The sequence below is a fragment of the Ilyonectria robusta genome (assembly GCF_021365365.1).
Source record: "Ilyonectria robusta strain PMI_751 chromosome Unknown BGZ61scaffold_13, whole genome shotgun sequence".
Taxonomy (NCBI): domain Eukaryota; kingdom Fungi; phylum Ascomycota; class Sordariomycetes; order Hypocreales; family Nectriaceae; genus Ilyonectria; species Ilyonectria robusta.
Window position 1 is genome coordinate 472,660 of NW_025764447.1, and position 24,090 is coordinate 496,749.

The window sequence follows — 24,090 nt, forward strand, 5'->3', positions numbered from 1 at the left end:
AAACCGGACGGGCTTCTCTCGTCCGATCTTCAGTCCTGCTGCTGGCCTGGACACGCTCGTTTTCCCTCGGGTCGACCACGACGGCTGCTTTTCTGGCTTCAATCACCAATTTTCGCCATGTTCTCTCCGGTGCTCTTCGGCGGGCTGCTCGTCGCTCTCATCACGGGCGTACACTCACAGAGCGCCTTCGTCCTGCCTCCCAACGCCGGCCCCGCCAACAACTATCAGGACAATCCTTCTTACCAAGTAGGCAAAACGATCAATGTGGAATGGAGCGCCGACCTCTCCAGCATGGATGTTGTCATCTGGCAGCAGTATCCCACCTCTAGTGACTCGGACGGCTTCGTGCGACTGGTTGGTAAGCGGACTCATGCCTAGCTCTCCGTGGCTTTAGGTCGAGGCTAATTGAGATGCAGACCACACGACACTACTTTCTATCGACTGGAAAGTCAGCTTAAAGGGCTTCCAGACAAACGTTTCCGAAGGCGAACAAGTCATCCTCTACATGGGACTATACGAGACCGGGCAAACGAACCTGAACGCGAGCAGTCATTACTTCAACGTTACTGTCCCGAGCTCGTACACCACATTATCAACGTCAACAACAGCGTCAGCGACCTCAACAGGCACCGCCGACGCGGTATCAACGACTACAGAAGCCACCACCACAGCAGCAACGACAGAAGCGACAAAGAACTCAGATTCGAATTTATCGACAGGAGCGGTCGCGGGCATTGGCGTCGGCTCAGCGCTCGGTGGCATTCTGCTACTCGGCGGTGTCGGATTCTTTTTCTGGAAGCGATCTCGCAAAGGAGACGCCAGCGGCGCATACACACAGAGCCAACAATCGCCACCGCCCGAGGAGGTCAAGCACGAGCTGGCAGAGGGAAGTTGGAACCATCCGCCACCCCAGAGACCAGCAGTCGGCCCTGGAGGACTATATGAGGCTCCGTAAAGTGTTACGGAAGATATTAGAAGGGAATAGGACACGGACGCTGAGGCAGGATGTGCCGTCCTATTGATATAATCAGCCTGGCATATACACGTATAAAACAAGGGGAGGGGCTTGGTGTTCCCAATGGATTTGCGAGCGGGGAATGGAGTAAGTTAGGCGCAGACTTCTGATTGATATGTTTAGATACCCCCAAATCACAATTCATCATTGGACATGTGACTTAACTTATGCTGCTATACCCGAATTCCGACGCAATACCCACCACTTCATGATATCTTCTCGGCATCCCTCACCCAGCATTCCCAAAACACATGAAGCCTCTGAATGGAGAGATGCTCAGTCCGTTGTTGATAGGCAAGCGTCCTTCACAACGGCTCCGTGTACTAAAAGGAGCTGAATAGTAGCTTCTTGTCCTGGAAATTCCCCATGATATGCCCGTTAACCAAAGACACACCCGAGAAAGATTGTACCCGAGTGGGGAAGTGCTCGGTCCGTCGTCGATAAGCAAATGTTCCGAAGAGGCTCTGGACCTTGCGAAGTCAAATCAGTGGGTCATCTCAAACATAGGTATACCCCAGAAAGATATATTTAGTTATCACATTGTATCTAATGTCGTATCTAATGTCAATCGTCTACGTGGTTTAAATAACACGGTTCCTGCTTCCTCGACTCCGCTTTCTCCGCTGCGGCGAAAAGAATATCACATTGTTGCTGAACAGGTATAATCGTTTGATACTGAATTCTTTAACAATTTCTTCCTCCAAATATACAGTTACCGTTTGCGGAAAGGCCCTCAGAGTCGACTTAATCGACGGAACATATGTCGGGGAGCACTATGCGAAACTCGACGAAGACATCGAAGACTACCCTATGCGCAGCCGCCTGTGGAAATCTGCGCTTTGAGATTCCCCACTCTCTGAAGAGCAGCTGTAAAGGGGTCAAGAAAGCGACGAGGTTTTCTCCTACTCGGGCAACGCCTGCAGAGGGGGCTTGGGTGTCTCCGAAGATTGCTTGACCCTCAATGTCGTCCGTCCGAGCGGCTTCGTCCCGGGCAACGAGCTACCGGTGGTGATTTGGATTTATGGAGGCGGCCTCCGAGCTGGAGGTAGCTCCCTAGCCTCGTATAACCAATCGTGGATTGTCCACCAATCTATCCGACGGAAAACTCCAATCATTGCAGTGAGCATCAACTATAGCCTGGCTGCGTTCGGATGGCTCTGGAGAAAAGAAATGGAAGCCACTAGAGCATCGAACTTGGGACTGAAGGATCAGAGGTTGGCGATGAAATGGGTACAGGAGAATATTGCTGCGTTTGTAGGTGACCCTAAGAAAGGTATACCCAAGAGGAGGTCGTTCTTTCTCTCACCGGTGCTAACGCATTCCACAAGTCACCATTCAAGATGAAAGCGCTGGGGCCGTTAGAGTTGGATACCATCTTTTCGTCTACATTGGCCGCGACGATGGTCTCTTTCGCGGTGCAATTGCCGAAAGTGGCACACCCGCCAGTTACAAGTATTGTGAAGACGCAGCACCTTGGCAGCCCTTCTTTGACAATTTCACCCAGGCTACAAACTGTTCTTCCGCAGCGAGCAGACTTTATTGTCTCAAGACGATCCCGGTGTTGACACTCAGCGCTGGCTTCATTGAATATGCTCCAAACGAGAACCCCTACCCTCCCTTCATTGATGGCGACATGATCACACAATCATCGACCACCAGCCTAAAGGAGGAAAGGCCTTTGAAGGTTCCACTCATTTGCGGAACCAGTTTTGACGAGGGTACTGCGTTTGGTGCTAGAAACAGTGCGGGCATGTCCAGTGTTCAATGGCCCGACTATGAGTTGGACAATCCACAAAACCTGGTTTCGAGGCGAATGCCACTGATTTAGCATATATAGATGAATATTTTTGCGCTGTGGCAATTAATTTTCTTATCGATAATTATGAAGTCTATTAGGGGCGGTAGAAGGTAGAACCGATCGGGGTTGTGAGAGGCTAAGGAAAATGGTATTATCTCTTTCGACCCACCTTCCCGGATTGAGGCAGCAATGGTATAAGCGCATGCAGGAAAAGTAAATTGATGTTTGAAGGGTTGGACTAGATTCTCCGACGCTACTAGCGTATTTATTGACCCATTTTCGGGGTTTCTTTTCGTTAAAGCTAGAGATCCGCTCGATGCGGGCATGGGAAGAGGCCGGGTCTGCTCCAGCCAAGGGTCATTATCACCAATCGAGAATAGGATGTGGATTATTCAAGTCCAAACGCTGCGTGTATTTTCAAACTATATGCATACTATGTCTACCGGTCTAATATTCATGACTCATCATTACATAACTAAAGGAAAAAGGCAATAACAGCAAGAGCTGCGGTCATCAATTCAAAGCCACCAGCGACACGACCAGCGGTGCCAGTGACTGGAACGGGGTTTGTAGCGGTAGAGGAAGGAGCGTACTTGACCGCACTGGAGCTTGTGTCAACGACGGCAGCAGCCTGGACAGCATAGTCTTCAATGGGTACAAGGTAGGTGGGCTTAGAGCCAGCCTCCGAGACCGGGGTAGTCGGGATGGGCTGTTCGTAAGTCTTAGTGGTTGTGGTGGGCAGCGCGTAGACAGCCGTGGTCGAGACAGACTCTTCCGGAACCAACTTGGTTGTGCTCGTCTCCCTGACATAGGTCAAAGTAGAGTTCTTTCCGGTGGCGGACTCGGTGATGGTGACAATAGTGTCCGAGGTAGGTCGGACCACAGAGCTCCACTGGGAAATGCAAGTCGTGGCAGTGGGATACACGGTAGTTGTAACCTGACCGACTGAGCAGCTATGCTTCTCGGGAGCGCAGCTTGTGACGGTGTAGGACTGGGTGGTGTAGAGCGTCGAGGTCACGCTAACAGGCACAGGAGCAGTCGTCTCAGTGACTGGGCAAACGGTAGTCGAGATACCAATAGTCTCGGTCGTCACATAAGGACCGTTCGAGCAAGGAATGTTAGGTCCACAGTAAGTGACAGTGCGGATCTGGGTAGTGTAGATCGTAGACGTGGTGTACTTGGTAGTCGACTCGGCGAACCGGGTAGTGTTGCCGTAATACGGGACGTTGATGGTCTTCGTAGTGTGCGGGACAACAGGAGGCTGGGTGTAAACCTTGGTAGTAACGGGAGGAGCCACCGTAGTAACAGGAGGAATCACCACGGTGGTAACGGGGCAAACAGTAGTCGAGACGGGAATGGTAACCGTGACTACCTTGCTTCCATGGGGGCAATCGGGGACCTCGGGACCGCAAGAGGTGATGGTGTGGTAGGATGTCGTATAGATGGTCGAGGTGGAATACTTAGTGGTCTGATGGTAAGGCGGCTTAGTAACCGTTTCAACTGCCTTGGTGGTAGTAAACCCAGCCTGTGTCTCGGAGCCCTTGGCAGTCGTCTCAGGCGTCTCGGTGACAGGGCACACGGTGGTTGAGATGGCAATAGTCTCAGTAGTAACATGAGGCTTGCCGGGCTTGCCAGGGCAGTTGGTGACCTCGGGGGCGCAAGACGTGATGGTGCGGACCTGAGTTGTGTAGATAGTCGAGGTCGTCCATACACTGGTGGAGGGCTTGTGGGACTCGTGCTTTGTCGAGGTCTTGGAAGCCAACTCCGAGACAGAAGTATGCTTGACAGGGGCGGTAGTCTCGGGGGTCTCCGTGACGGGGCAGACTGTGGTTGAGATGGCGATGGTCTCGGTGGTGACATGGGGCTTGCCAGGCTTTCCGGGGCAGTTGGTGACCTCGGGGGCGCAGGAAGTGATGGTGCGGACCGTGGTGGTGTAAATGGTCGAGGTAGTCCACGAGCTAGTAGAGGCCGGGTGAGATGCGCTAATGGTCGAGGTCACGGAGGCGAGCCCGGATGAGACCACAGAAGTGTGCGGGACAGAGACTGTCTCGGGAGTCTCCGTGACGGGGCAGACGGTAGTTGAGATAGCAATGGTCTCGGTGGTAACGTGAGGCTTTCCAGGCTTTCCGGGGCAGTTGGTGACCTCAGGGGCGCAGGAAGTGATGGTTCGCACTGTCGTGGTATAGATAGTGGATGTTGTCCACGAGCTAGTGGACGCGGTACCAGGTGTGGTCTCAGCCGTCTCAGTGGTCTTGGTGATCAGAGTAGTCGTGGGCGCTCCGGCACTCTCAGTTGTCTTAATAGTCTCGGTGCTCTTCGGGGTCTCAGTCTCCTTGGTCTCGGTCGTCTTTACAGTGTAGAAGGTCGACAAGGTGGTGGAGTGAGAAGCACTGGGGGTCTCATAAACCTTGGTTGATAGAGAGGCGCTTGGGGTCTCATAAACCTTCGATGTAGTGGAATGAGAGGCACTTGGAGTCTCATAAACCTTGGTTGACAGAGAGGCGCTTGGGGTCTCATAAACCTTCGATGTGGTTGACAGAGAGGACACTGGAGTCTCAGATGTCTTGGTCTCTACAGTGGTCTGGGTAGATGCTGAGTTTTCAGCTGTCTCAGTGACAGGGCAGACGGTGGTCGAGATTGCAATGGTCTCGGTAGTGACATGAGGCCTGTTGGGGCAGTTTGTCACCTCGGGAGCGCAAGAGGTGATGGTGCGGACCTGGGTTGTGTAGACGGTTGAAGTGGTCAGCTTCTGCGTGGTGGTTCCCGATGCGGACTCAAAAGTCGAGGTCTCGGAGTTGACGGGCGTCGTGGAAGTCTCCACCACCTTAGTGGTGGTTGTGGCTGCCGATTGGGACTCAAAGGTCGAGGTCTCGGTGTTGCCAGGCGCGGTGGAAGTCTCCGTCACCTTAGTGCTGGTGGTGGTTACCTCAGCCTCAGTGACAGGGCAAACAGTGGTTGAGATGGCGATGGTCTCGGTAGTAACATGGGGCCTGTTGGGGCAGTTTGTGACTTCAGGAGCACACGAAGTGATGGTGCGGACTTGAGTGGTGTAGACAGTTGAGGTCGTCAGCTTCTCGGTGGTGGCCGTGAGTGCGGTCGTAGTGAGAGATGTTGGTGTGTTGTGAGGAGTCTCGTACACGTGCGATGACGAGGCTGACACTGAAGGGGTGTTCTGGGGAGTCTCATACACGTGCGATGTAGAGGGTGACACAGATGGCGTGTTCTGGGGAGTCGAATACACGTCCGATGTAGAGACGTCCGGGACTGTTTCAGACGTCGTGGGGATCTCAACAGTGGATCCAGCCTCAGTAACGGGACAGACAGTGGTGGAGATGGCGATGGTCTCGGTGACGACATGAGGCCTGTTGGGGCAGTTTGTCACCTCGGGAGCACAAGAAGTGACGGTTCGGATTTGCGTGGTGTAGACGGTCGAAGTAGTCATCTGCTGAGTAGTGGCAGACTCAGTCGCAGTAGAGGCAGACTCGGCTTCGGTTGAGAGAGACTCGGCTGCGGTCGATGTTCCTCCAACTGGGTACCCGGGTGTAGTGGTGGAGAGAGACTCGACTGCAGTTGATGTTGTGCCAATGTTGGGGTATCCGACGCTAGTCGAGGTAGATTCGGCTGCGGTGGATGATGTTTCGACTTCAGTGGTGGAGAGAGACTCGACTGCAGTAGATGTTGTGCCAATATCAGGGTATCCGGGGCCAGTAGAGATAGACTCGGCGGCGGTGGATGATGTTACGGCTTCGGTTGAGAGAGACTCGACTGCAGTGGATGTTGTGCCGATAACTGGGTATCCAGGGCCAGTGGAGATGGACTCAACTGCAGTTGATGTTTCTCCCACAACCGGGTATGTGGCTTCGGTAGAGAGAGACTCGACTGCAGTAGATGTTTCTCCCACAACTGGGTATGTGGCTTCAGTAGGAATAGACTCTACCGCAGTGGTTGTTTCTCCCTGTCCCGGAACTGGGTAGTACATTGCGGAGGCGTTGGCCACGGCCGCAGCGAATGCGGAAAAGACCAGAAGGCCCTTCATGGTAGCGAACAGTGAAGTGTGAGCGAATGTGGGTTGAAGCTATCAGCGAGTGTAAGTTCAAGGGTGTGCAAGTGCCAAGAAAAAGAAGAGTGGTGCGGAATGAATTGTTTCAAAACCGTCGGAACAAAGGCGTTTATAACAAAGAAAATGAACAAGATGTCGATCTGGTTGCTCTCCCAGCCGCCTACCATGGCGTCGATCAAAATTGGGCCTGGCGATACGAAGCTCTGCAAATAGTCATCTGGTGTTGGCAACATGTTGTTAAGCGCTAGCGGCAAATACGAGCGGCGGGTCGAAAAGTGGTCGCCATGCAGCTTTCGCCCGCAACCAACCAACGCCGGCGACCGGGATATGGCCACGATACGAAGAGGGCTGCCGAGCAAGGGCTGCCAACTTGGGCGCTGGCAGAGTGCTTATACGGGCCGGCGCTAGACGCTGGGAGCGTGAGGTTTGCTGGTATTTCTAGATCGTGGCTCCACGCTCTTGCTTAAGTGTTGCTCGTACATGCACGCGGTACGGGCAGAGGAGAGGGCACGTCATGGAAAACCCTTGATGGGATGGATGCATTGCGAGCCGAGTCGTATCAACAACTTGCACAGAAACGGCTTCTCGTAAAAGTGGTAGGAAAATCTGTGCCCGTACTTGGAGGACAGCTCACGACCCAACTTCGGCGCGTACTGAATCAAAGCGTAGACGCCCATCGCTAAATTAGCTTGGGCACTGGTGATCCTCAACTTACGCGCGCGCTCAGTGCGATCGTCGCCAAAAAGAGGCGTCCAACTTCAACTTCAACAACCGCCGTCAATCGCCCTCCGCTGCGCTACTGTTTGACGTTCCCCAGAACAACCGCCAGGGCGAGCGAAGCCCGAGTCGCGGGTTTTCGGGAGCGGCGTCCCCCCACCAAAGTCCAAATTTAGAGGCTCGAAATAGACGGGACGGTGAGCGAGATATGCGCCCTTCACGATGGAATCCGCCCTCCCTATTGGTCACCGGCTAGACGGGCGCCAAGGCGTCCTATATTTAGGCCGTTTGTCTGCACGTCGCCCCGCTGTTCGCTCGTTTCGCTGCACGTCGCGTCGTATTGGAGAGAACCAGGAGTGAGCCGAGTCCCGAAGAACCCATCTGGGCCAATTATCTCCAGATTGGGGCAAGGCGGTGGCCTGAGTTGCCGCTGAATCAACCGTTTTCAGGTGGTGAAACACTGACATGCTGCATTTGCACCATTTCGGCCGAGACCTTTTCAGCTGGCATGGCCGTGGCCCTGGCAATATCTCGTTCATGCACCAAGTTGTGCGCCGCTGGTACCAGGATCGCGCCATCTCGATTCAGGTGTTTACCATTGAAGATGAGAGTCGCACATCTTCCGGGGATGCAAGGCACATGGGAGCTGCCAGTACCACCTTGACCACGTCGGCCCTTGCACGTTCGGTGACATTGCATCAAGTCCACGAGTTCAATATGCTCCCATGACGTCTGAAACCACATGTCTGTGCTACTGAAATGCTGAATGCGGCTCGTTGTGTGCTCTCCATCCGCATGGTTTGAGCATCCCACGATGATGCCAGTGCAACAGTGCGGGGAAGCGCTTCCAGTAAATCTTGTGGTGGTGAGGGTGCACTCTGAAAAACCCCACGCAGGCAGATGCGCTTACCCTAGAGGCAGATAGAGAGCGCTGCGGGAAAGGGTCCAAGAAGGGAAAGGAGGCAATCTAATCAGATAGATTGAAATAAATAATTCAAAGGAACAATTAAGAATTGGATATTAGCTAATACTGGGAGGATGTCGGATATTCCATGGGCTGTTAAAATTGAAATTGTTGGTGATGGTGAGTGGTCTGCCCCACCATAGCAGCTTGGGTTATGGGTTAACCGGAAAGTGAACTTGGCTTCACTCATTGATCTAGCCATCGGACTTAAAGCACTGGCATCCAAGCTGATGACTTATTAGGCAGTAGAGCCGTACCTATTACAAAACCCAGAAGGTCGGAACTTAGCATCCGGGGTTCTTGAAGTGATGACGTACCTGGTGGAATCATTCTTTTGTGACAACATGAGATGCCGGCTAGGGCCAACCAGGCCCAGACCGCCGCTGACTAACGTTGGCCTAAATTTAGCGCCCACGGGCTTTCGTCCACCAGCCAACCACATCATACGAGCTCGTTGAGATTGTTCTTTGCGCCCAAGCTGACCTGACACGCGCTGTGGACGCGTAATTCCGCAACGAGTTTGCTGATAAAAGCCCGCGCTCCATCCATCTATATTGGGCAATATGCGGTGTTTGAGTGTTGCAGAAGTTGACCATCTCCGGACTTTTGGACCTACGGAGTCCGGACAGTGGAGAGATCTGCTTCGTGGACGCTGCGTTTGGATTGCAAAACCCCACTGGATAGGCGTGCCATCGCGGCGGAAACGTCATCGGCGTTAGGGGCGCAGCCTTAATCCGCCGAGCCAACGGCATTTTGCTGATATACAAGTTCTTGCCTGTCATGTTTGGACGTGAATCCCTGATCGATACGATTCAGGAACCCTTGGTCCTTTCGTAGAAGACAGATTAAGTGAAAAGGAGGCCAAAGCTAACTGCCTCTGTACCACCGGTCCGACGGGGGATTTATCTCTGAATGAAGAGTAACAACTGCAATTGCACCGACTTGTGCTTGTTCTGTCCGCCGAGAAAACCAGTGACTACGGTGTAGAAGGTGCAAACTACCCCGAAGGAACCTATAGGACGTTTTGGCTACTGGACAGTTCTCGGTGACGTAACGCGTCGGGGCAATTCTCGCATGCATCAGACAATTGAAAGGCACGAATAGATAATTTATCAAATCGGCCACCAAGGCTGCCGTGCTTTACATGCCCGCTGAACAATCTCAAAGCTCCACACGTCACACAACACATGCATGATTTGCACCATGGAGTCCTCTCGCAAGTTCTGTTGTCCGATTCATGCACCCTCTGCTCCGCCAAGGACACCGGCGCTTTGTCCGTGCGACATGCAGCATCGCGACGTCGATCCCGGACTTTTGGGTGTCCGATCATGCTGTTTCAATTGTCATTTGGGACTCGCCTGATTGGTCACCTTGTGGGCATGGTGAACATTGACGCAGAGGCCGATGCAACTACCACCAACTGTCGTTGCAGATCATCTGCCGGGAATGAGGCCAAAAGTCCGACAGTCCGACATGTTCAATATGATGGCCATAAATGAGTTAATCTAGTTCCCTTGGATTCTCAAACAAAAGAACACCCATTCCTCACTTTCCGCATCAAACCCTCAATCATTCTCCTGTCTAACGTTACCGAAATGGCGACATCAACCAACGACCCTCTCGCAAACATAGCCTTTGACTATGAGATCACTCAAACGGCAGCCCCGTACATTGCGGCCGTTGGGCTGATTCTGCTCGGATTCCTTCTGTTTAGGGACAAAGGCACCAAGCTCCCATACGTCAACCCAAAAAGCCCGTTTGAATTGTCCGATAAAAGAGCAGTCTCGGAATTCATTTACGCCTCGAAACACATGCTTTACAACGTGGCGAGATCATTCATGGGAAAGCCCTATCGGGTCCTGAGCGATCTCGGCGACGTCATCATCCTCCCGCCTCACATTGGCGACGAAATTCGCAATGACAAGCGTTTCAGCTTCTCCGAAGGACCTGTGGAGGTTCGCACAGCCCATACCCTCGTCGCTTCTGTCCGCTGGATTCTAACCCTTGGCTATCCAGGATTTCCAAGGCCGTTATGCTGGGTTTGATGCTTACAAGGAAGCCTGCCATCCATCTCAGAGATTGCAGAACGTTGTCAAGCTACGGCTGACCAAGACCCTCGGTACACTCTTTGAAGTCTACTTCGTTACCAATTACATGACCCTGACATTGTTATCTGTAGCGAAAATCACTCAACCACTGTCGGAGGAATGCGAAATCATGATGCGTGAGACTTTACGGACAACAAAGGTAAAGTATGATGGTTTACGAATGATCGCAAGCTGACCGAGGTTAGAATGGCACACCGTTGTCCTACAGGAGGGTATTCTCTCAATTGTCGCACGATTGTCATCCCGCATCTCCGTCGGCAAGGAGCTCGGCTGTGACCCGAAGTGGCTGTCGACTATCATGGGATACGCTGAGCTTAGTATCCAAGCTATGCAGCCGCTGCGACTCTGGCCTAAGATCCCGCGGCCACTTGTTGTTTGGTTCTTGCGCGACCCTACCAGACTTAGAGCCTACATCAGAGACGCCGACGCCCTCGTTCTTGCCGAAATCCGCAGGCGAGGTGCCGAGAGCCAAGAACGCGAGTTGACCGATGTCATCGACTGGTTTCAGGAGATTGCCAAAGGGGAGAGGGACAATACTGGGCTGTCACAGCTGATTCTTGCGACGGTCGCCATTCACACTACATCGGACCTTATCACTCAAACAATGTACGACATTATGGGAAATCCCGAGCTTGTTGATGACCTGCGCAAAGAGATCGTCACTGTTATTGGAGAGGGAGGCTGGAGGAAGACTTCGCTGTACAATCTGAAGTTGATGGACAGTGTCCTGAAAGAGAGTCAGGGCTTGAAGCCCAACCAAATCGGTAGATTGCAACTTTTGACGTCTTTTTGGATGAAGATACCTAACTAGAATGACTTAGTGGGCACGTATCGCCGAGTTATGGAGGATGTAGTGCTTTCGGACGGCAAGTACATCGCCCGCGGAAGTGCCATGGCCGTATCATCAGAGAAGATGTGGGATCCCAGCATCTACCCGGACCCAAACAAGTTTGTCGGCTACCGATTCTACCGAGGACGATAGAACGGCGCCGATGCTGCTAATCAGCTTGTCACTACCAGCACCAACCAAATGGGCTTCGGACATGGCATGCACTCTTGCCCAGGCAGATTCTTCGCGTCCAACGAAGCAAAAGTCGCGCTCTGCCACCTCTTGATGAAGTATGACTTCAAGCTCGCGCCCGGGGAGAAGCCCAAGGTTTCCCAGTTTGGGTTCACCTTTGAGGCGGATGCTGCAGTCAAGGTTTTGATCCGCAGACGCAAGGAAGAGATTGAACTGTCTGCCAAGGTCACGGAAAACTAGTTTGAACACGTGGAAGCCATTGAGGTTTTGTGCAGTTCCATATTAGAGGGCAACCAGAGGGCGCGAGAAAAGTTGGACTTAGGAGTCGATACTTAGGCGCATTATGACAGTGGTATCCGCCACCGTTTATTTTGAGTATTCATGTCTGCTACTTTCAGACCTAGCCTGCTTTCGGCACCTACTGAAAAGAACACATCAATATGCTAGCTTGACGACATTTGCTGTGAGTAACGAATTCGGTTTCTGTAGGCCTCATTAACCTGTGTGTACGGCCATTTCCGCTAAGGGAAGTCGCAAGACACTAAGAACAGAAAAGACAAGCTCTAAATTCGTGATCCGCTTCAATTGATTCCTGGGTGTGGGCTTGCATTGGCACATAGATGGGCTCACGACGGCATATCACAGTGGCATCTAATTATCTGGTTCATACAGAGGTCCATCAAAATGTCAACGCTGGAATATGACAATCGATCATTCGAGTCAATTGTGGCTATCAACAAACTAGATGCTAACGATACAGCTGGAAATGAGGAATTCGATATCAAGACGGCACAGCCAGTCCCTCATGTTGCTGTCGTAGTTGGCTTGTGAACTTAATACACGTAGTAATTTGTGACCTCGTCATCACTGGCCCGCAGCTGCTTGTTGCGCCTGAGCATAATGATCTTTGCCACCCAAGCCAAGGCAGCCGTAGCGATACTAAAGGCAGCGCTGCTAGCCATGGCCGTGACATATCGAGGCTCATCGCTCTTGGGCCACAGGTATGGGGTCCAGATGAAGCTGATGTTCATAATCATGGTCACCATGCTGATAGCAACAGCCTTCTTCTCCTTTGTCTGACCGCAAACACTGGAGCACCAGCCAAGAATCAGGCTGTTCACTCCGTATGTGCCGATGGTGAATACTACCATGGAGGCATATCGGCCGGCTGTGCTCGAGGTGCCTGCTGCAGCGGCAAAGCCGACGACAGCTACGGCCTTGGAAATGGTAATGTGCCACGTTCGCTCGTTGAACTTGCCAGATGACCAGGACACAAGAATGGTGATGGCTCCAGCAACAAGGTAAGGCGGGCAAGTGAGAACAAGGGTGATGGTGGTGTTGAAGCCGAGCGTCTTGACAACGGAAGGAAACTGCGAATACACTATTAGTGAGAGCTTTGGAGTGAAATTTCAGGAATCCTTACAAAGTTCTTGAAGCCGTTGGCAGCGAGATGCATGTGGGCCATAGCGCAGAAGAGCCACACCGTAGGGTCGCTGGCGGCCTGCTTGAGACCCTGCATGGTGCTGGTTTCACCCTTGTTGGCGACGGTATCGAGCTCCATTCGGTTGTAGGCGAGGTCCCGCTCGTCCTGTGTGAGCCACCAAGTGGTCAAGGGGAAGTCGGGCAGCAGGAAAAAGCCGGCAACGGCGATGACAAATGTGACAGCGCCCTGGAGGATGAAGAGCCACTTCCAGCCTGCGATGCCGGCGACGTTATCCATGCCGTGGAAGATGCCGGCAGCGATGAGGCCGGCGAAAGCAGTAGCCAGAATGTTACCGGTGTAGAGAATCGCGATTCGGGTAGCGACCTCCTTGCGCGTGTAGAAGATGGAGAGGATGTAGACGGCGCCGGGGTAATAGGGCGCTTCTGTGAGCCCCAGGAAGAAGCGAGTGAGGAGGAGGCCTTTGAAGTCCTTGGCCACAGCCGTGAGAGCGCTCACAACAGCCCAGAGCATCATCATGGCACCCTATTGGGAATATGAGCACAATGTCACGATTTGACCATTTGTGGATTGAGACTAACCATGTAGCGGCTTGGGCGAGTGCGGGTGAGGAACATGTTGGATGGGATCTGTCCAAGAATGTAGCCGACGAAAAGGATCGAGACACAGGTCTGGTACTCTGCAAGTGAGGCTCGTTAGCGGATGCTTTGGATTACTTTTCTGGGAGCTGGGACTTACGATTGCCTGTGAGCTTGAGATCCTCCTCAAGGTCGTTGAGACGGGCCAAAGCAATGGCATTTCGATCAAGGTAATTGAGCCAGTACATGCTCCAGAGCATGGGCTGTGGATGTCAGCAACGGATGATTGATTCAATAGCCGAAAGGTGGAACTGACCATGATCCATTTATCCAGCTTCCTCACGAGGGCAATTTCCTTGGGGTCAGTTTTCTCATGAGCACCCGAGTAGTCGGTCTTTTCGACAATGGGGACCTGTTTCTGGGGGTTCTCATCCTGGAAGACCCGAGGCTCCGACTGGGCCTTGGTGACGTCCATGATTGCAGATGAGGTTGGAAAGAAGTGGGCTGAAGGTAGATTGAGAAGTAGAGTAGTGTGCACCCAGGCGTGAGTGTCTTGATCCACGACGAGCAAGATGGAGAGAATCTGGGGAAGTGTCGATGCCTTATATGTGTTCCTCCCACGACGGCGAGGCGACGGCCGCAAAGCTGACCTTAGTGGCAACTCCGCATTTACTACTGCCAAGCCCCCACGATGGAGAGGCAACGGCCGCATGGTTGTCCTAGTGGCGACTCCGCATTTACTATTGCCAAGCTACGCAAGTGGCGCCTTGATCCCTCCAGGTTGATGGTCGGTAAGGGCATCTCCGGTCAGTCCCGACCTCCACGATGAGCGGCAGCAATCCAGCCATCCACGGCCAGCGGCTAGCGATCCAGCTATCCACGTTGAGTAGCCAGCACGCTTACAATTGGATGACTAGAGGGCACTTGGTGTAGTCCCATGAGATGGAAGGCTGGAGGAATCAGCGCTAGAAGCCAGGATCTCTCCCCTTCCGGAGCCAAGACGAACAGATTTCGGGAGGCTGACGATGCTCACACATTGATACGAACCATTCCCCGCGTCAGGTTGCATGGTCGCATGGATGGCCATGGAGATTAAGGTTCGGTCTGGCGCGGCTTCCCCGCGTCGACTAGATGGAAGAGGAAGGTCTCAACTGCGCGGTGACGATGATTGGACAGAGCATTCGAGGTGGTGATCTTCCCCGCATGGAGTCGTAGCTGGAGTCGCAGCGGGGGAGGGTCTAGGCGGGCCTGGAACCGTGGAATCCTGGCCAAGCGAAGGCCAAGATGAGGCCAAGACAAGACCAAGCGCACGCCAAGCGGAGCGGTGTCAACTTAAAGTCAAGCTTATTCGGCTCTCGAACGCCACTATGGGTCAGAACGGTGGCCGGGCTGGTATTAGTGCTTGGCGACTATCACGACCCAACAGACTAGTCGTCGTCAACGGGCTGAACATGATTCAAGTAACGCTGACAGAGGCCACACAGACCACATGGTGCCAATTGCGTCTTCCCTTTCCCTGCTCCTCCCTGCTTTCCCTCCTTTTCTCCCGGCACTTTTCTCGGGGGTTATCGGGTGACAGATATTCAGCACGGCTGGGGAATGCCTTCCCCCCCATGACCTGAGACGCTCTAGAGCGAGGTTTAGCCAGCTCATTGCCCGACCGTAGTGAAGAGCTAGACGAGGCATCAACCCAAATCGTCCTTATCTGCGGCGCTAGAGTCTTAGACTTGGGGAAAGCGGGGGAACTCGGGTCACTGAGGCAGACTACAAGGCAATGCGGAGATACACGTCTTGGATGGGGAAAGACTTGGCTTGCCAAGATAGCACTTGGGGTTCTAATGTGTTGCCTATTGTCGTAATGGGAACTTGTGCAGATGCTATTGGACGCTGCCACGCATTGTTGGCTTCCCCCTCTGTTGGAACCGCCCGCCAAGCAGCGTCATCGGTTTCGGTCTCCGCGACACGAGGCATTTTGTTCGTCTGCTGAGTAACGCAAGCGATGGCGTTTGAGGCATAATCCTGCCAAGGGCTGAGATGTGATGAAGCTGTAGCGCGGTGCAGTCTTGCGGGCGGAATCGAGGTCCAATCGGGTTCCAGCCTGAGAGTTCACTCAGAAACCTGGAGCGTGATATGCCATGGGTCGGGTGTGCTAGGAGATTGCGACTATATCCCGCTATACTGCCTTGTTCTGAGGAAGATGTCGGTTGACTTGGCCGGTTCATTATCGCCACGTAGTTCGGTGCTTACCATATTCTCTTCACGGTGAGTGTTGGAGGTAGCTCTACATGTTAGATATCCGGGTACAATAAACCTCCGGTGAGATATCGAGGGGCCAAAACTTGCTGCCTCCGCCAAGAAAGCTGATCCGTTCTCTGGCTGAGCCCTTCGTTGGTCGAATCACAGGTACTGTGCTGGCGCTGAAGAGCACACCGGTGCTTTGATGACCGGTGGACCGGCCCACTGGCATGAAGTACTGCTACTTGACATGACTGTACGACGGAAGCAATTGAATGAACATGCCTTGTCACTCGTTTAAATATGACTATACTTTCATCATCTTGCTTCGTCACTTTGACAAAACACGTCAGGGCAGCTTGTGTCGCATTTCCCTCTTTATTTCTTGCAGGTTGTACCAAAGGGCAGTTAAACAAGTGTACGGAAATCCTAGACTGCCTCTTCTCCTCTCGTCACGGCCTGGATTTTTCTTCCTGTCTGTCTGGCAGGTTGTACCGAAAGAAATTTTTGCAAGTGCTGGGAAGCCTCAGTCTGCTTCTTCCCTCCCTCCTCTCTCGTCACGACCTGGACTCCTTTTCCTCTCCTGTTGGCTGTACCGAGACGTTGTGGATCAACTGCGAGAAAGCCCAGTCTTGTATCTTCTCCTCTCCAGTCACAACCTGGATCCCCTTCCGTTTTTTGTAACTTGTAACAAATGACACAAGTACCAAGGAAGCCCAGTCTAACTCCCCCTCTCAAGTCAAGATCTGGATCCCTCTTCCTCTCGTGGATTGTTCCGAGAGCCATTGGACCAACTGCCGAAAGAGTCCACTCTGCCTGGTCCCCTCTCTAGCCACGACCCAGATCCGTTTCTCTCTCTTCTAGATTTTACCAAGAGGCATGTGATGGAGTACGACGAAAGTTTAATATGCCTGGTCAGGGCCTGGATCCCCCTTTTCCACATTTCCTTTCTGGATCTTATCAGCCCCTGCCTCAGCTGGTCTGCACTAAGTGTATTTGCCACCACCAAAGCACTCATGAAGAACAAATGGTGCTCAATGCATAGCACATAGCTCGTGCAAGAAAGCTACTTGTGCCTTAGGGAATACAGAGGCTTGGGTAGTGTGCTGACCTGACACTGGAGGATGAGAATGCCACCTTTGGGATGCCCCTGAATCTAGACTCCATTGATACCAAACGAAATGAACTCATAAATAGAGCAGTAAAATCACGCAAACGGCGATGGCTAAACATAAGCCAGTAAAAGTAATAGATCGATCAAAATTGTCCCGTCTGCCATCTGCCGTGTCGACGGATGATGCTTAGGCGGCCACGTTAAGCTGAAAGTATGCGCAGACCATCATGCACTAACTAAAGCATAACTTGCGTCCGATCGAGCTACTTCTCTCACATCACGCTGTACTTCATGCCGGTCCGCAGAAACGCCATCCCCACATCATGATGCAGCTACTCGGTCCCATGCCAACGCCAGCAGGTCTCGTGGAGCCTTCCTGGCCACTCGAGCAACACCACCAAGTCAAGCACAGTGTGAGAATACCTGTGAGACTTCTCCGGAAGCTGTGTACCCAAGCCCGGTGACGATAGGAAGTGACTGCCGACGCCACCGCTGCCCCATCCAAATTAGTGTCTCCTGAGTACGAGGGCACTCACTTGCTTATCTTGCAGAGACCTTCTCCTTTGAAGTTAGTCTCTTCCAGCCGTTCTCACTTGCAGCTGCGGCCGACACGCATTGTTCCGCTGTTTCCGCGCTTTGGAAATCTCTCTTTACGGCTCCGTGACACCACCAGGCTTTAGAGCCCCCCCAGATTGTGAATACAAGCACACCCGGATATGCAGACTACAGCCCATGACTATACCGTGCCGTTTCCATCATGTCATAGATATCCCATCGAGCCACGTCTCGTGGGTGATAGGCGTGTTGGCCAGGGTTGATGGATGGTTTGCGCATGCGTGTTTGGGTGGACCGGCACCGGACTTGGCGCTGTTACCGGTGTGGGAATATTATAAGTGGCTTGCTGACTGACTGCGCCTTCTGATGGTTGCAAGAGTTCGGCCGTTCTAGCCCTCTCACTCTCCCTTCCCACGGTCCTGCCGGCTCCCCCGTGGTCCTCCTGTTTGCCAACACATCGTTCATCTTGCGAGACCCCGCTTTTAATCACTATTCGGACCTCGCTTTTAGTTCAGTCTCATCTGATTGACCTAATCTTGTTACCGTTTATTACCTTGAAGTGTCTAGGCCCATTGTCTTAAGCTCAGTCAAGGTTCAGCGCCATGGCAGACGAGAAAGGGGTCGCGAGATCAACCCGCAGGTATTCTCAGCGAAGATATCACACCCGACAATCCTCTGGGCGCCGTGGACGTCATGGGGGATCAAGACGCCAATCTGGCGTCTTTTCAGCCCCAGAATTCCCTCGGCCTCCCACACCAGCCCCCGATGAACCACTCCCATCTCCAGATCTTTCGCAACCAGGCGATAAACTTGTTTCAAGGCTTTTTCAATCCACCGTTAGGTTTTGGAACTTGATCCTTCAGGAAGAGGATTGGCCGCTTAGACTTGCTCCGGGTGGCATTACCCCAGCCTTGCCATCTCCGCCCGCTGATAAGAGTCTCCCATTCGCCACCGACGACGAGAGCAACATCGTCGATGGGACAACGATTAGTGACAGCGAGGCGCCAGAGCCCAGCGACGAACCGAACAGCCCTGAAAGTGCCGACCGACAGGAGGGCGAGACTACGACTCCGACGATTGACCAGGGCAGGAACTGGAAGGAGTTGGTGCTTGCGCGCCTCGTCCTACAAGAGGAATTGAGTCGACTGCGTTTATGGAAGATCACTTTCACTGATGACGACTTGGATCTTTTGTCCAAATCAAGACATGAAATTTTTCATGCTATTTTAAAATGCCTCGTCAATGTTTCGAACACGTTGATCGAGGAATACGGTAGGTACCATTTATTGTCCCAATGTTCTTCGCTAACGCGGTTGATTTTCCAATAGCCGGCCCACTAAACCCACCGCGAAAACAACTCGATGACGAAGAAGATGTCCTGACGGAGCTTGCGAAGCAGGTTGGGGGATTGATTGAACAGGTGCCATACGAGGACGATTTTATGACAACAGAGGGCGACTGCTCTGAGACACACGGATCCAACACCACTGCTGGAGGTCAGACATTTCTCAAGAACCTTACAGAGAATATTGATCGCTTACATAGACTGTCGCATTCAATGTGTCTTGTGCTGGATGATATTAAAGGTAGGTTCACGTGAAACTCGTTCACAGGCTATAGGCTGATCAAACAGGATAACAAACGTTACCTGGATGTTCAGGGCGTGCACTCATTAGGAAGGGATGGCTGATTCAAAAGAGATTTCCAGGCGATCAGTGGCAGAAATGACTTAGCTGTGGTGCATTGAATGTGCTCTGTAGTGAGATGGTGAGAATCCGTACCGTCATCGCCCGCTAGTAATCTAAGGAAGCATGTCAATTGGGGTACTGCATCAGTGAAATATATGATGAATTAATTCTACCATTGTGCCACTATAACTTCAAGACGGACGTAGAATTGCCTCCCTTGTACAAGCCATTACAACGATGCCAACTTCTTCAAAGGACTGACCACCTTCTGGTAAAAAGTCTCCTGGAAAGATCCATCCTCCAAACCTCCATCTCCAGTGCCCGGAAACTGCAAACAATACTGTACGACCTCTTGGTAATGGGCCCCTGATTTCTTCAACAGCCTGGTCAGATATTGTTGGATAAGATCTTGGTCAAAAATTCCCGGTTGTTTGAGTCCCTTGAGCTCTTCCCACAGGCCGACTTCGAGTAGGACGATGCCGAGACAAAACAGGGAATTCCCGTGATCAATGCAACCTCGGTCGCCCATTTGAATCTTCAGAAAAGGAAGCAAGTCATTGCCGACGGGATAAAAGACGACGTTGCCGCTGTCCCATGTCTCCCCCAGCCACTCACTCCATCCGTACCGCAGAGTGGCCTCTGCAATTCTGGTGGCCATCTCGAACCTGATTGCCTTGAGCGTGTGACTCTGCTTGAACAGATTTATTTCACCCCCAGGTTGGCCCTGTTCAATGATGTGGGAAAGTAGCAGGGGTTTTGACTCGACTTTGGGACGTCGATTTTCGCGCAAGTAGAATATTTGATGTCTGCAGCTCTCTTGGTCGCCCATGTACATGGCTAAGTGGCCGTCTCCCTGAGCTAAGCTTCCAGGGCAGACTTGTATCTGCTCATTGGTTCCCATGTTGCTGTTGCGTCGGGAAGCGCTGAAATCCTCCTTGGACGTGGAATACCCAGAATCTCGCCTCGACCGCAATTCCGTCAGAACGGAGGGTGAAGCTCCGCAGCTGCCGTCAATGACATCTTTGGGCGTGCAAGGGATCTGCAACATTGAGTTCGCTTCGAACCAAATGAGTCCTTTGTCCAGGGTAGACTCGATGGCGATAAGGTGCGCTATTAAAGCCGTTGCGTTTGGCTCTATGGACAAGGGCTCCTTGTCGGGGACGAGACACAGCAACGCGCTATGACGATCATGGTCTTGTCCACGTCCGGACAGTGGGCACGCCCTGCAGAGACAGCGATACAGTGTCCTCGTGGCCAGACTGGCAATAAAGAGTCTGGCGAATCCATGCGTTGACTCAAGAGGCCGTCGAGTAGCTGAATGCTGGAAGACTTGACTCTCGAGAGAGGTGATGCAGTTTTGAACCTTGTTGATACTCTCCTCAATTGCCTTGAAGTTGGGCGATTTTTTGACAGGCTGCCTGTGAGATCTGTCCTGTTACGTGCGCATGTCAGGAAGATCGAAGCCTCTCTTGCGCGAGTTAACTCACCAGGCAATATTCCCTGAGACCAGACACTTGATTCACGGCCATCTTTAGCATTTTGGAGATGGAGTCAAGGTTCTTCTGGATACAGTCTCTCCTTGAGCGAATGGTTTCGTTGCATGAAGAGTTTGCTTGGGAACGCCCCGGAATTTCCTCAGGCCACCGCGAAATAGTCTCGATGTGACGCGCAATCGATAACCTTTGGTCATTGACGGTACCTCTCAATTGAATCACGCATCGGCTTCGTAGCCGTTTGGACTCCTTGATGATACAGTCATACTGACCCTGAATCGTATTTCCAGTGGTATGAATGACGCGCTTTTCTGACAGGGACATGGTCGGTGGGATGGTAGAGACAGGAGCAGGATCAGCAGCTTCATTTGGTTCGCTGTCTGGTGGTATGATGGACCCAAAACTGAAGCCGTAGTCTGGCAACGGCGGTCTCGGGGCCACACTTGGCGTCACTGGGGATGGGAGGTAGGTTATCGTCGTCTTTTGTTCTCCAATGTTGACCTGGTGTGACCCATGGTTGCTCTGACAGCCGTGGATTCCATTCATCTTGTCGACCTTGCTACAGATGAACAAACTAGCTGAGGATGAATTGCATAAATCCGGTAAGATCGGGGAGTGCCTCAGAACTTGTTAAAATTGCCACAAAGCGAGGCAACCAACCGAGGAGTAGTTGAGCCGCAATCTCTCCCACTGTGATGCTGCTCCCCCACGCTGACCAATACGCAACGTCTCACCCTGCACACCGTCATCTATCACGCATATGCATGCGAGTATGCATGCTCGAACTTGCCAGACAAGTGCATCAAGTACACAGTGCAAAGATGCAGGCTGACCAGATGCAGCCTGAGGAGGCTGAATAGGTGCATTCTCCGATATTCAGCGGCCCACGCAAAACCAATCGGACTGCTCATCACCCTTGTTGGTGGGTTGCGGTATTTTGCGGCCCACACACGCATCACGCAAGCTGAATAGTTGCGAATGCAGAGCCACATCAGCTGTGATAGAGAGCGGATCCTATTCGCAGAGTTGTTGCCAATGGTTGACGTCGGGGTCCAAAACGAGCAGATTATCTATCGATGCACCCTCACACTCGAGCGGATGGCCATACAGGATGCAGCTGGCACGTCAGCGACACAAGAGTCAGACCACGCTCGCAGCGAGTTGCAGCAAGATTACTGCAGGCTGCTACGTGCTGGAATCAGCTGCAGGCGAAACTCAACTTTCAGTTGAAGGGTGTGTGACGCTGTTGTACTTTAGGTAGTGATCTAAGTAGCCAGCATTTCCCTCGCGATACTCCTTAGTTACTCACTTCGAGCAGCTGCAGGTCCGTCCGCACTTACTAACACCATTCAGTTGCATCCAAGTCTTTGACTATAAACATGGTAAGCTGTTGATTCTCAACAATTTCTCTTGAATGATTCTGATAACATTCTCCTGCCATAGGCCGACCCAATCTCGGTCGCTGCTGCTGGCACAGAAGCCGTCAAGTTGTGCTTGGAATTGGTGCATCGGGTCTCCACGGCAATAGACCTCCAGAAAACAGGGAACGCCAAACTCGAGACCATTTCTGATGATCTCACCAGTGTCAGCGATGTCATCAAACTGGTAAATGCGCAAGAAGAACTGAAAACGAAAGGCGTCCTCAAGGCTGTGACCAACATTCAGAAGATCACCATCAATGTGCACAAATACGTTGAGCGCGTGAAAGAAAAATCGACGACTGGGTCCAAGGCTCGCCAAATTACTTACCAGTTCATGAAGGGTCCTGGTGAGTGGGAGACGCTGAGCGTAATGATGATCCATCTCACTGCAGCCAAGGCCACTCTGAGTTTGCACATCCAAATGGCCCATGTTGGATTGACGGCAGCCCAAGGGCCTCAAGCCGTTAATGTGGTGAACATCAATGTTCTAGGAGATGTCAATCAGAAAGTCGAGAAGAAGCTGGGTCGAGGGTTGTTAATCGCCCAAGTGTTCAAAGACAAAAAGCCAGATCGTAAGAATCCGGTTTCTAACGTCATCTGTACCAGAACTGATTCAAAACAGACAAGGGGATGATATACCTTACCAGCGACGAATGCGATGCTCTTCCATTCGCCGAGGCAGATCCCGTTGAAGGGATCCTCGCAGCAGGTATGCCCCGGACTCCACTGGCCTGCATTGAATCCACCTTTAAGACTAACTGAACGACAAGGGACTCTCCAAGTTCTAAACAACAGAACCTTCGACCAAGCTCTGCAGATCAACGGCATGGTTGGTATGGAGACGTGGAGCAAGTTCAGCCAGAATCTCATCATCGAAAACAACGAGGCCAGAGGGTTCAGCACGCAGATCAATGTTCCGATTAAGGATGACACGTACAGAGATGCTCTACAGAACCGGTTGGAACTTGCAAAGGCAATGGCAGGAGCGGGGACAGGGTGGCAACCTCCGCCGTACGGACAACATTGGGGGTATCCAGCTCCGCCAATGCCTAGCACACAGATGTATGGCCAGCCGCCGCAGATGTGGATGAATCCGGCGCTTCCCCCTGGGCAAGGCGGGCTGGAGAAGGGAGAAACTCCTAGGTCGTTAATGTCTTCGTACGAACAGCAACAGCTACCTAACTACGGACTGTATTCCGGATACCCGTATCGGGTCGACACGCCAGCTCAACAAGGGAGCCCAAACACAAAGATGGATACCGCAGATTAGCAAGTAGTTGGGTATCAAATAGTAATAGTTCTCTTATTACCGTTTTCTTAACCTAATAATAACATGTAATCTTTGCGTTCAACTACAAGGCAGTATAGATCCTCCATAGTCTTCGTTTTTGCAACGGACAGTGATAAGGGGCTGGCTCCACAGAAATGTACACCAGAATCAATAAACATGATGCCTAAAGTAGTAATACACCATTCAGACACCTTAACCTCAATTCCTCTGGAGAATACCCTTTATGTACGGAAGAAGCACAAATGTGTCGGAAACTCTCTTTGGCTCCGTTGTCACTAGTCAGCTCGGTAGGAATCCAATAAGACTCCGGAACGGGGGCTGGGAGATCTTTTGTTGGAGAAGAGACTCTGGTTAGAAAGATTAATCTTCAATGGGATGACGAGCGCGTTGCCTCACCTTTTCTTTTTGCAGTCGAATCCCACGCTGTCGATACCGGTGAAGAATTACTACCAAGTACGTTTTTGGGAGTCGTAATGTTTGCCTTGTCTTCCGGTTCAATCTTTACTCCGCTGCCAGTAGTACCTCCTCCCTGCACATAGCTGCCGAATGGCTGTACGCTAGTAGCCCAGAATGGCTTATTGTCGCTGTTTG

At 52.2% G+C, this 24,090-nt stretch overlaps 8 protein-coding genes across 8 annotated transcripts; 5 read left to right on the forward strand and 3 right to left on the reverse strand.

Annotated features, from left to right (window-relative positions):
* Positions 1-117: 117 nt before the first annotated feature.
* Positions 118-955, forward strand: BGZ61DRAFT_533893 (uncharacterized protein; the record flags this gene model as incomplete). Its single annotated transcript, XM_046254068.1, has 2 exons — positions 118-358; positions 417-955. The coding sequence occupies 2 exons, from the start codon at positions 118-120 to the stop codon at positions 953-955; spliced, it is 780 nt and encodes a 259-aa protein (XP_046102736.1).
* A 418-nt stretch (positions 956-1,373) lies between these two features.
* Positions 1,374-2,843, forward strand: BGZ61DRAFT_548021 (Alpha/Beta hydrolase protein; the record flags this gene model as incomplete). Its single annotated transcript, XM_046255381.1, has 3 exons — positions 1,374-1,522; positions 1,899-2,288; positions 2,344-2,843. Exons 1-3 carry the CDS (start codon positions 1,387-1,389, stop codon positions 2,841-2,843), a joined length of 1,026 nt encoding a protein of 341 aa, XP_046102737.1. The 5' UTR covers positions 1,374-1,386.
* Positions 2,844-3,204: 361 nt separating this feature from the next.
* BGZ61DRAFT_454354 (uncharacterized protein) lies at positions 3,205-6,381 on the reverse strand. Its single transcript, XM_046246208.1, has 2 exons — positions 5,797-6,381; positions 3,205-4,671 (listed from the first exon to the last, which is right to left on the reverse strand). The coding sequence occupies exons 1-2, from the start codon at positions 6,253-6,255 to the stop codon at positions 3,289-3,291; spliced, it is 1,842 nt and encodes a 613-aa protein (XP_046102738.1). The 5' UTR covers positions 6,256-6,381; the 3' UTR covers positions 3,205-3,288.
* Positions 6,382-9,747: 3,366 nt separating this feature from the next.
* BGZ61DRAFT_507112 (putative cytochrome P450) lies at positions 9,748-11,923 on the forward strand (the record flags this gene model as incomplete). Its single annotated transcript, XM_046251893.1, has 6 exons — positions 9,748-10,539; positions 10,571-10,673; positions 10,734-10,801; positions 10,871-11,426; positions 11,484-11,614; positions 11,645-11,923. Exons 1-6 carry the CDS (start codon positions 10,150-10,152, stop codon positions 11,921-11,923), a joined length of 1,527 nt encoding a protein of 508 aa, XP_046102739.1. The 5' UTR covers positions 9,748-10,149.
* A 593-nt stretch (positions 11,924-12,516) lies between these two features.
* On the reverse strand, positions 12,517-14,177 carry BGZ61DRAFT_548031 (major facilitator superfamily domain-containing protein; the record flags this gene model as incomplete). Its single annotated transcript, XM_046255382.1, has 5 exons — positions 12,517-13,053; positions 13,107-13,649; positions 13,706-13,803; positions 13,863-13,965; positions 14,019-14,177. The coding sequence occupies 5 exons, from the start codon at positions 14,175-14,177 to the stop codon at positions 12,517-12,519; spliced, it is 1,440 nt and encodes a 479-aa protein (XP_046102740.1).
* A 4,031-nt stretch (positions 14,178-18,208) lies between these two features.
* Positions 18,209-19,206, forward strand: BGZ61DRAFT_533898 (uncharacterized protein; the record flags this gene model as incomplete). The annotated part of the gene is made up of 2 exons (XM_046254069.1): positions 18,209-18,878; positions 18,935-19,206. 2 exons carry the CDS (start codon positions 18,209-18,211, stop codon positions 19,204-19,206), a joined length of 942 nt encoding a protein of 313 aa, XP_046102741.1.
* A 300-nt stretch (positions 19,207-19,506) lies between these two features.
* BGZ61DRAFT_548032 (uncharacterized protein) lies at positions 19,507-21,333 on the reverse strand (the record flags this gene model as incomplete). Its single annotated transcript, XM_046255383.1, has 2 exons — positions 19,507-20,726; positions 20,782-21,333. 2 exons carry the CDS (start codon positions 21,331-21,333, stop codon positions 19,524-19,526), a joined length of 1,755 nt encoding a protein of 584 aa, XP_046102742.1. The 3' UTR covers positions 19,507-19,523.
* Positions 21,334-22,166: 833 nt separating this feature from the next.
* BGZ61DRAFT_479464 (uncharacterized protein) lies at positions 22,167-23,478 on the forward strand (the record flags this gene model as incomplete). The annotated part of the gene is made up of 4 exons (XM_046249106.1): positions 22,167-22,169; positions 22,231-22,780; positions 22,831-22,917; positions 22,979-23,478. 4 exons carry the CDS (start codon positions 22,167-22,169, stop codon positions 23,476-23,478), a joined length of 1,140 nt encoding a protein of 379 aa, XP_046102743.1.
* Between the last annotated feature and the right edge of the window lie 612 nt (positions 23,479-24,090).

Bases quoted from the DNA above. Each gene is read 5' to 3' on its own strand.
- BGZ61DRAFT_454354 (XM_046246208.1), bottom strand. From the start codon at position 6,255: ATGACTACTTCGACCGTCTACACCACGCAAATCCGAACCGTCACTTCT. The intron at 4,672-5,796 runs GTTACTACCGAG...GGCAAGCCCCAT, and splicing joins ACTGCCCCAACAGGCCCCAT to GTCACCACCGAGACCATCGC.